This window comes from Gymnoscopelus braueri (genome assembly GCF_963280865.1).
Source record: "Gymnoscopelus braueri genome assembly, chromosome: 24".
Lineage (NCBI taxonomy): Eukaryota > Metazoa > Chordata > Actinopteri > Myctophiformes > Myctophidae > Gymnoscopelus > Gymnoscopelus braueri.
Window position 1 is genome coordinate 18,777,559 of NC_137626.1, and position 11,893 is coordinate 18,789,451.

General features: G+C 44.4%; 2 protein-coding genes across 2 annotated transcripts; one reads left to right on the plus strand and one right to left on the minus strand.

Annotated features, from left to right (window-relative positions):
- Window positions 1-1,514: 1,514 nt before the first annotated feature.
- LOC308080500 (integrator complex subunit 11-like) lies at window positions 1,515-3,314 on the minus strand (the record flags this gene model as incomplete). Its single annotated transcript, XM_080422396.1, has 1 exon — window positions 1,515-3,314. The coding sequence occupies one exon, from the start codon at window positions 3,312-3,314 to the stop codon at window positions 1,515-1,517; it is 1,800 nt and encodes a 599-aa protein (XP_080278522.1).
- A 3,139-nt stretch (window positions 3,315-6,453) lies between these two features.
- Window positions 6,454-7,236, plus strand: LOC308080743 (cytosolic Fe-S cluster assembly factor nubp2-like; the record flags this gene model as incomplete). Its single annotated transcript, XM_080422701.1, has 1 exon — window positions 6,454-7,236. One exon carries the CDS (start codon window positions 6,454-6,456, stop codon window positions 7,234-7,236), a length of 783 nt encoding a protein of 260 aa, XP_080278827.1.
- Between the last annotated feature and the right edge of the window lie 4,657 nt (window positions 7,237-11,893).

The window sequence follows — 11,893 nt, forward strand, 5'->3', positions numbered from 1 at the left end:
ATGAGCGTGCACATGCCCATTTCCCAGTGTTTGTTTGGGCCTGGAGTAACAAGCGAGTTGGTCCAGTGAAGGTACGTTTTGTTCTGTCCTTGACCACGGTCGACTTGCCACAGCTCATCGTCAAATGAATGTCTTGAATGTGTATCCGCTTGCCCAGCCCACGCACCTTCTGGGCCCCTAACCATGTAAATGTCCTGTCCTGCTGGTAATTGTTCATAATTGGCTTGATACGTGAAGATTACAGCTTAATCCAGGCAAGTAAACATGCCTTAGTGTGATGGGGCACAGGCACATGTACAGTATATTTAATCTAAATAAACAATTGTTTAGCATAAATCATTCATAATAAACACACATTATTTACCATAAATGAGCTATTCAAAATAAACATGAATTGTTTAGCATAAATGAGAGATGTGATAAATTATGTAATGGTCCGTTGCCACTGTACTTGACTGGACATCCCTTGCAATGTGCAGGATGCAACACAATATCAGTGTTGCGTCCTAATAATGGAGAATTCAAATATGAGTCCATTTGGTCACAATTTACAATTTAGGCAGTTTAGCAGATGCTCTTACCCAGACTCCAGAGAAACTTACAAGTGTGAAATCGGAATAAACGGAGTAAGCATGAACGCTAGTCAACAAACAAGGTAAACAGTCATTTAAGAGTAGAGACAACAATGTAGTGCCGCAAAGAAACTAGGACACCAGGTAAACAATTAACCCAACATCTGTCGAAACCACATGCTATCTAAATAACATTCATGTCGTCAAGAAAAACCCAAAACATAGTTACCAAGGTGCATAGTAAACTAGCATCTCTCAAAAGGTGACAAGACGGCAGGATACAAGGAGAGTGGAGTTCTAGGGGGTGAGGTGGAGTCTGAAGAGGTGAGTATTCAGACTACAGGGGGGAATTGGGAGTCTGCAGTTCTGACTGCAATAGGCAGTCTATTACTCACGTTTGGGCCAGGAGGGTGAAGAGTCCAGGACGCGTGGTGCGTTGTCCAGGTTGTTTTAGGGAAGGCTTGAACACCGTTACTGTGTTTGCTGATCTAAGTGAACAGGAAGGGTTGGATTATGTCTTGAAGGTATGAGGTGCCATGGGGGTGCCATGGGGGTGCCATGGGGGTGCCATTCCTTGGTGCCTTGCAGACCTACACCAGGGTTTCATACTAGATGCGGGCAGCAACAACAAGCCAATGGCGAAAGGAAAAACCTGAAGGGTAGGCAGCAGTCCATATGACGTCAGCACTGTGTGTCTGTCTATATCAGCGACGCCCGGGTTATTACATGGGTGGAATTGGCACAATGTACTTTGAGGCGGTCTTAAATGACGGTATGTACATATGTCTGGTACATATATGTGCATATGGGCATATTAGTTGTTGAAACTGTGACATAAGGCATATATCCATTTATGGGTATATGTGTCCAGAAAGACTATATTACGTTTATTCTCTATTAGTTTGTGTGTGCTTGTGTTTGTTTTCTTCAATAAAGGTTTAGTTACTTTGACTTTTGTCCAGAAGGAAGCCATTTATCCAGGAGAGTGGAAAGATAGCTCCCAATTTCCTCATCCTGATAACACCAGGAGAGCTGGAGGACCTTTTTGTTGGTGTCTTCAGCTGAAGAACACACTTTGATGACTAGAGACTTCACCGTGACCGTGTTGTCGAGGGTGTACTGGATTGTGTAATCTTTTAACACGCTCTTCAGGTGTGTGTGAATTCTGTGGAGCACGTCGGGGTCACTGTGGGGGTCCTGGAGCTGCACGCGGAAGGTGAAGCGCAACTGATGTTCCTTGAGGCCCAGTGTAGTCAACGCCTGCTCCGGCGAAACCAGCTTCCGACTGTTTTCTTTCATGATCAGCATTCCGTGGATGGTCCGAGGTTTCTTTGGGTCCGGGAGGGGCCCCCCGAGAACCATTCCCCTCTTGAGCAGGTTGAGTGAGATGTCCACTGGTACACTAGGGCTGGTGGTCACAGTCACGGTTTCTCCATTCGCTGGCATGTAGCAGTTTACACTGAACTCCTGTTCGATCTTGCCCTTGAGGAACTTCATCTTCTCAGGGTCCCCGTGAACCAGCAGCACACTCCGAGGCTCCGCCATGAGGATGAGTTGCATGATGCCCTTGGCGTCTGTGTGGGCACTGAAGGACATGCACTCCACCTGTAGCTTCACGTCCAACGTTGTTCTGTCCTCCATCGGAAGTTTCCGATGCCCGTTCAAGAGCTTTTTCCCGATTGTCCCTGGATGCCCCTGCATGATTACCATGTTTTTGTCATTGCCGGCCCACTTCTTCAAAAGCACTAAAGAAAGGCCTCTGGACAGCGTATTTGGTGTGGATAACACCACCATAGGTCCAAGATTATCCGCATAGGAGTTTTCATAGGCCTTGATATGTTTAAAGTCAAACATGTTTCTCTGTACAAAGTTCTTGCGAATCTTCTGGTTGGTCCATGTTATGAAGTATTTGTAGTATTGATTGGCCTTCTCTGTCATACCAGTGCAGAAGTAGATAGGGGCCTTGAGATTCATTCTCTCCCAAAATGTATCTAATAGGATACACAGTTCCTGCGCTTTCCCCAGGGCAAAAACTGGAATCAGAACCTTACCTCCTCGTTCTATTGCCTCATGCACTTTCTTCAGGAAGTCTCTCTCCCGACATGTTTTGGATTCACGGATGGTGGTGGCATACGTGGACTCTGAAATGAGGAGGTCTGGGCGGCACTTATCGATCCACGCAGCCCCTAAATGCCTGTCGGGAGTCATGTTGTAATCTCCAGTGTAGACCACAGACTCCAATCCGACTTTGATGAGTACCATGACTGCTCCCAGAACATGGCCTGCATAGTAAGCCTTGATCTCCAGCTCATCGTCCACCTGCACAGTTTGATGCAGGTTTAACGGAATCACTTTCTTCATGCAATCCTTGACCATTTGCGGAGTGAAAAAGTATCTATCTCCCTTTCTGTCGACAGCGTTCTTCCGTACGTCTTCCAGCATAATGGAACAAAGGGCCTTGGTAGGGTGGGTCATGTAGATGGGTCCATCGTAGCCTACTATCTCAGTCATATAAGGCAGAGCACCGCAATGGTCCACGTGGGAATGGCTGATGATCACGCAGTCCACATTCAGATGTCCGTTCTGGATTATGTGGGTGAAATCAGGAAAACGTCTATCATCGTTGTATTCAATGTCTATTCCACAGTCCAGCATGATGTTCTTGCCTCCAATCGACACGAGAATGCAGCTCCGACCAACGTGCTGTCCAGCACCCAATGGTGTTACTTTGATTTCAGGCATGGCAATTCTTTGTCTAATCAATGGAAGTTAATAGATTGATGGGTGCCAAAACTATGCTACCCTAGAAGACCTGTTTGCACAGAATAACAATTTAGATACAGCTGTTTACAATCGTAATATTGAGTACAAGACACTCCTGTAACAGAGGCAGAATCGAGTCTAAAACCTCCAACTACAAGTGCAGTCTGTATTGAGTAAATATAACTCTTTTTTATTTATATACACAAACTCCCAATTTGGTGTGTCACAACTGCACACTGATTGGCAGAGAATGTTGATGACATCATGGTTGCTATGACACTCCCTCCCAGAGGGAGTGCCATGCCTGGTTGTCAAGTTGGTCAGATAGGAGTTGTTCTGAACTGCCTATCTGACCGATACGCCCATATATAGGCATACATGGAGATCCAGTTGTCCAGAGCCACAGATCCTACCGTTATGCCCATATATGGTCATGCGCATGTATGGGGCCGACCGATTTCAAACTCGACGGGCGCATCGGCCAGGACTCGAAGGACTGTGGTGCTCGGCGTCAAGTCGTTCGGATAGGCAGTAGTCCAGAACCGCCGATCCAACCAATATGCCCATATATAGGCATATGGAGATCCAGTTGTCCAGAACCGCCCATCCAACCAATATGCCAGTAGTCGTCCAGAACCGCCAATCCAACCGATCGCCCATATATGGCCATACCCATATACAAGCATATACTGACAAATAATGACATCAGGGATCTCCATATATGGGCATAAAAGGGATAAGGACAGGTACAGAGATCTCCATACTAGTCCATATCCGGTGAAGTGCGCAGGCGAAAGTAGTCGCAAATGTGGGGTTATTGCACGTCCTGTCGCGACCCAGCGACAGGACGTTATAAGTTCCATAACATTTAATGAAACACTTATTTAAAAATGTAGGTCAACTTTGAACCTCTGTAAAGAATATTTACCTTTCAGAGCTTCCCAGAGGGTGAAATGGAAATCGTTTTTTTCTCAAATGTTTTGGGCAGTAGGTGGCACTATAGCAACATCTTAAAGTGGCGCTATGTAACTTTGTTTAATGAATAAAATGTAAGTTGGTCAAATCTGCATGGTTAGTATGGTTATAGTGGAGTATATTAATACAATAAAACGTATTCAATTGGGGTGGTTGTATTTAGTCTCCCTGCTCTTCTATTGAGACATTTAGATCCTGTGTCTAGGTGAGACATGACCATTGACACAATCCTGTTTCTGGTTTGACCTGAAGGTCAATATTCAATTGATCCCCCGAGCAAGCCGGCAGGCTCTATTAGCTCAATGGTATAAATTTCAGCACTCGCGCAGGGGACCGGGGTTCAAATGCGGGGTAGAAGAGGAAAGTTACATAGCACAGCTTTAACTTTAAATGGCCATAACTCATTGGCCGTTATCCCATCTTGTCTGGTACCGTACAAAGCTCAGACGCCTCTAGGCTGTAACACAGAAACCCATGAGTTTGTGCAAATCAAGCATGTCGGTTTCGCATTGGTGCTGTCCAGCGAAATGAAATAAAAGTCCAATCAGATTTGAACTAATGGGTTTCCTGTTGGACTAACCCAGGAAGAGAGTCAAAATAACATACTATGTTGCAGTTTAGGAGGAGGTGTACGGCGTGGTATGCTGTCAAAATAGAACAGCGCACATTACATTTTTAATTTATTCGGACATTTTATTTTGTGCAATTCATAACATGTTATGACAGGGGTTGGCGTGAGCCTGCACACAATTGGCTCACACAGGCCGCACGTGGCCCGTGACCCGTGGCCCGTGGCCGTCTATTGGGGATCCATGACTTACACTCTCTCTACTGACACACGATTCTGTATCACAGAACTGTAGCCCCCTGAAAGCTGATAACAGGAAGTTGTTTGTTTGTCATTTCTGTTCTCGACAATATATTTTTAAATATATTTTAATATATATATTTTTTAATATTAATTTCTGCTAAGCAGCAAGCTATATTCTTTGATCAATTTGATTTCCATTTGGACAGATTTGCGCGACTGCTTAGACAAAACGGCAGTGGGGGAGGCGGGGCACCTGCTTTACGCATAAATCATTTGCAGCGCTTCCGTTACACAGACGGAAGCGTTTGGCTCAACAATTTGTCTCAAGAGACTACATTATGCTATGTTACATTAGGCTGCGTTACATGGCATTGTGTTACGTTGTGCCACGTTACTTTACTTTGTATTACATTACTTGATTTCAATTATGTTGTGTTAAGCCTCACATTGTGTTACACTGTTACAGCATGCTCCTCAGCACTGTGTTCTCTCTCACCTCCTCTCCGTGTTCAAAGGCATCTCTTACCATCAGTTGTTTTGACTCAGGCACCATATGCAAGCAGCCATGAATAGCATCACCTGTCAAGTTGTGTGCGTGTGTGTGCGTGCGTGTGCGTGTGCGTGTGTGTGCGTGCGTGCGTGCGTGCGTGCGTGCGTGCGTGCGTGTGTGTGTTTGTTTAGCAGTGTGCACCTCCACTTTACTCCAAAACCCTTTTTCTAAATGTGCACCCATACTTAATACATAACTCATCTTTTAGGAAAGAGTGGATTCGGGCAAATTGGGACTGTTTCCTTTTTCATTTTTTTTTGCCAGACTCAAGGGGTCGGGCTTACATGAGGCTTTGTACCTGTTTCGTCCATACATGGGCATGGTCACTTTGTCCTCCGGCCCCAGCCAAAAAAAAGTATGTCACTTTGTCCTCCGGCCCCAGCCAAAAAACAGTCTGTCCCCCAAAAAGGTCTGTCCATACATGGGCATAGAAAGGACACACGTCATGCGAAGCCCGGCCATTCAGATTTCAACCACTAGGGGCCTGGCAGTACCAGGTCTCCTGGTTCCCTTGTTCATCAACAACAACTATGTTTCTCTCGCGTAATTATCACATCAGACCCACTATCCCTTCAGGCTATAGGATTAGATCAGAGTATGTCTGTTCTGTTCAGTGTATGACTCTTGCCCAAATATGGAGTTCTACACTGACGTCATATTGACGTCAGTCTTGCCCAGATATGGAGTTGCATCCTTCCTGGTGGAGATATGTCACCAAGTCAGTCAGTCAGATTCTCATCATCCCATCAAGTTGCATGATTATGGATAAAAACAAGAGCAACATGTCTCAGGTCCAGCATGTGGTGCTGGTGCTGTCAGGGAAAGGAGGGGTAGGCAAGAGTACCCTGACCACAGAACTTGCGCTGGCACTCCGACAAGCAGGGAAGAAGGTTGGTATCCTGGATGTTGACCTGTGTGGGCCCAGTATCCCTCACATGCTGGGCGTTGGTCGGCCTGAGGTGCATCAGTGTGACGCAGGATGGGTACCAATCTACACCGATGCCCAGCAGACTCTGGCCCTCATGTCTATTGGCTTCCTACTGGAGGACCCAGATGATGCAGTGGTATGGAGGGGACCCAAGAAGAACGCTCTCATTGGACAGTTTGTGTCTGATGTGGCGTGGGGAGAGCTGGATGTGTTGCTGGTGGACACGCCTCCTGGGACATCTGATGAACACATTTCTGTGCTGGAGCACCTGAAGAAACACAGAGTGGATGGAGCCATTCTGGTCACAACACCCCAGGCGGTTTCAACAGGGGATGTGAGAAGAGAGATCACCTTCTGTAAGAAAACCGACGTACGCATCCTGGGAATTGTAGAGAACATGAGTGGCTTCGCCTGCCCCCACTGTTCTGAATGCAGCAATATATTCTCCAAGGGCGGCGGTGAGGAACTGGCTAAGTTGACAGGATGCCCGTTCCTAGGTTCTGTGCCCTTGGATCCCCTGCTCAGTACCAGTATAGAGGAAGGCAAAGACTTTATCCAGTCATTTCCTGACACTTCCACCTCCAGAGCTCTCAACAGTATTTGTCAGACTCTGCTGAAGAGCCTAGAGGCAGCTTGAAATACAGTATTGACCCATGCTCCGGAAATGATGATTCATAAAACATCAGTAGCCTTGGTTATGTCAACCTCAATAATTATTTTCTCTCATAGTGGCCACAAACAGCCAACTTTGTTCGTCTGAGCACCCGGTCAAGGGTGCTAAGGGAATTGAACCCCAGACTGCAGAAGGCCAGATGCCCCTCCGTTATATAGTTGTGACACTTTGACACATAATTAACTCCCAAAAGTATTATGGAAAATTAAAGGCCATAAAAAATTAAGCATTTACAAGATGTGTTTTGCAATCACGGACAATTAAACTTTCCTTATACAAAGCTTATTGAATATTCTGTCTCATTCTAGTGGATCTCTCTCTCTCTCTGCTTTGTGAAAGCAGCCTCATTCCCCTAATGGAGCAAAATCAAGAATAGGATTCATGTTGATGCAGCATCTTTGGAGAACACGCACGCACGCACGCACGCACGCACGCACGCACGCACGCACGCACGCACGCACGCACGCACGCACGCACGCACACACACACACACACACACACACACACACACACACACACACACACACACACACACACACACACACACACACACACACACACACACACACACACACACACACACACACACACACACACACAGCAGTACAACTCACACACTGTGAAATGTGCAAGGTAGGATTTAAAGCAAGAAGATGTTTCCCAAAGCATGGCCCAATTGACTCTGACAGGGCACTGAGGAGAACATAACGCAATGTACCGCTGCACAGCTCAGAGGATTTAAGGCCTGTTTGTGCCATCACCCAACATGATTGATGTCATGTACTGTAGGCTCTGAGAAGGCATTTGACACGTCCATTTCTATTTTCACAGTGAGTGAATTCTCTCTCTCTCTCTCTCTCTCTTAGTCACTGACTAAAACAAAATAAAAACTAAGCTATGATGACTAAAACTATGACTAAATATATTGACAATTTCGCAACAAATAAAAACTAGTGGAGAACAGATCCAGTAGAACTAAGGCTAGGGGCGCCTGCTGGCCTAGCGGTCCAGGCATATACCACATATAGGCTCTATAAGTCGTTCAGAATTTCAATCAAAGGTATAAGCACACAAGCTAAAGTTATTTTATGGTGTGTTTATGCTCAACTTGAAATACAGCACAAGTAAATACATCACCACTGACCTGTGCGGATTAGAGAAGTGAAGGACCCTCAGTTGCTTTTATTGGTTTGATTAAAAGATTGATTGATATGCTGAATGATTGTAAAGTTTCACTCTCATCAAATTGAAACAAATATTTACATTTAAAAAATGCATTACTCTTTACTATTACTTGTGGCAGGCCTACTCCAGAATGCAGGATTCTAATACGATTGAACAAACATAATGATTCAAACAAAGTCTTTATCTTATTTATCTTATCTTATTATATGTCGTATGAGATTTTTTGTTTTTAGTGGGGAGGGGGGAGGGGGAAACAAGCCACATTGAACTGGCCATAATTATGGAATGGATTACCGCGACCAGACCTTTTTTTCCCCTCCTCAATTCTACGAGCCCCCCGTGCGTGTAATCTCCGTGAGGACGGCGGTCACAGAGAATATTCCATGATTTTTCAAAGATACAGTAAAATTGCTCGTTTTCGCAGTGGGGTGATATTACATTATTTACTCTGGCAGTTAAAAAGTTAACATCTGGGGGCAATATCCACAAGGGCAATATAGTCTTCAAAACAAAAAATGCAAAACAGCTAAATAGACACAAAACAAGGTGTTATTGTGAGATACTCCCTAGAAAGTAGACACTGTGTGAATGCAGGTTATTGGTACACCCTCCCTAAGCAGGCTTCAGGCGGGCCCTGGTTGCCCCGCCCTCCTCTCCCCACACACCTGCGGTAAACAGACATACATTTGTTTGATTCTAGCTCCATTATGTTTGGAAGGAAAAGAGTGAAATAAACAACTTATAATGTAACTTTACACCTCATGGAAGTAGAGTAGAGTGGTCAGTGTTGTCAAGGAGTGAACACTTCTGAGTCACATCTGTGACAGTTGAAAGCTAGAGAAGTTAATTATAGTCCTTGACAAACTGCGTTGGCAACTGAGTTTATTCTCCAGGTGAGTTAACATTTACATGCAATAGAGCTTAAATGTGTGTACTGTATGCCACCAGATAGTGAGGATACAATAAATCAATCTGTGTATGGAAGAGAAACATGTTTACTATTACCATTTATTTGTTTGATGAAATTAAAGCATTAATTACTTTTACAAGGTCTGCAAATGATGACAAAAAGGAGGACTCTAATTTAGCAATGTTTCTGAGCATATACCTACTTTACGTATACATCTACACGTCTTCATAACGTTCTTTCTGACACTCAAGGCTTAAGGTGTCCCTACCAACCTACGGTGGACATAGGAGCAATGTAAACAGGTACAGGAGCCAAGGTGCTGACCCCAAACGGCAACAGTGAGGAGTTAAACATCCTGGCAGTGGCAGGGGGACACCCTCGCTTGCAATGGAGTGCTCTGAATGGCATGGCCAGTGTGTGGAAGTCCAACCCTGCACAATATCAAGCACAGCCTCTTCTCAGTCCGTTCTCCTATACAGGTGTGAAGGCTGTTCTACAGAAGACCCTGGGCACTGAGCAACACCATAATGCGATGTGCAGAACTAAACATCAACCAGGATGAACATGTTACCAAAAAGCATCTGTAAGGGGGTTGAGTGAGTAGATGGCCATGGTCGATGCCATTGACACTGGGAGCAGGGGAGGAAAGTACTGGCGAGCTAGCCAGATGTATTGAGGATCAATATGACTGGAGATGCCCCTGGAGGGCTCATCTGAGGATGAACTAGAGAGAGGGGGGGGCTCTATCTATGGATTTCAAAGTTTGACCCTGGGCATCACTACAACTGATGAAGTCAAGTAAGACAGCTCAAGGTAAGAACCTTGTTTTTTGTTTAATATTTTTTTGTATTTAGCTGCTGCTACTGCTGCTGCTTGCGTTGTATGCTAAATGTGATTCAAGCTCATTTTGGGACCCAATGACATGAAACATTAAACATGTTCAGTGACTCTTTCTGGCTCTGGAATTGAATGCTGATGTGAATATACGTATGACGTACATACTGTATAGTATGTTGTGTCTGCCGTTGAAGATAATGAGTTGTAACAGGGAACAGTATGTATATTGTATATGTGGCTCTTGGTCACTTCAATTATCCTATGTGTGAGTTTGCCATTTCCTTTTAAGTTCAAGCTAGAGGGGTTTGGCTCTGACATAACAGGGAATTGAAGACCAGATCTTCAGTACTGCATGTGGGTTGTTTTGTGGCTGATGTTGAAGGTTGTGAGTTGTGACAGGGTGGCTGTATTGGTTAATGACTAGCTTTGTAGGCCTATGTAGACGTCATGAGGCTGTGTTTGTGTCCACATGTTGCGTTACTCGCGTCCAAAACAAAACAGTACAGTACAGTACAGTATAAGGTATATTATAATTTTGGCCAAAATTGCTTTGAAAGAAAGATCCGAAGGCTAAAAATACAGGGTACCAGTCATGTGGATAAGCTATTAAGCCAGCCTCAGACGCTATCTGGCCTCTGACGCCACATACCAATGTATCAATAGTATTACAGTCGGGTATAGGATTAATGTTATTTACCCTTCCCACAGACCCTTAACGTTCCCCATTAAAGGCAGTCATACTGAAATCTCATGAAGCCTTTTCCACATCAGAAGCCTTCAGACTTAATCCACCACACAGTGAATAATGATGTGGATGGTTTCATTATTACACTGCCCTCTGATAATATAATATATAATATACAGAATTTACTGTATTCACATTAAAGTTTTATGGTCACAGTGGACATGAATGTACACAGTTGTTTAATCACACACACATGGCAAAGCATAGCTGATGAGAATAGAGCTACGAGCTCGGGATGGTTGAGGTAGGTAAACAAAGGCAGACATCCCACCTTCTGGGAGTCTCCCGGTAATTAGCGACCATGAATTAGGGGTCATGAATCTACCGCAAATGCCGCCCATATGGTGGATTTGTGGGAGTATGGTTTGTGCTCAGATCCGGTCTAGAGACCGCCTACTGGCTCAGTAATTTGCACACATTAACACATTCATGCACACAAACTGGATCTATACATGAGCTTGTCTGGTGTCTGTGTATTTGTACCGCATCACCAAGCTCCTCATTGAATCTTTAGCTTACAATACAGTTCTTTAGCATTGTGTCCAAATTACCCTAACGACGCCTATTACTGTTTGCACCTAATAGTGGGTAATATGGATGCAATGTCCAGGCATCTTTTATTGTATTATAGTGGTTAAGCGATGCTACTTTAGTTTAAAGTACAGTTCTTTAGTAATGTGTCCAAATGACCCCAATAACGTCTAATATGGGCCTAATAGAGGAAAATACAATATGGATGGGATGTCCAGGCAGCTTCTATGTTAGTGTTAGTGTTAATGAGGCAGGTATTGATTCCACTTTAGTTTACTTTAGTACAGTTTTCTTCTAATGATCAACAAATGACCCTGTAAGTCAAACTTACAGTGAAACTGTTAAATGAAGTAAGATGAATGTATTGTCCATAAAACTAATTTGATACAACTAGAGGTTCGGGCCGCTATGCG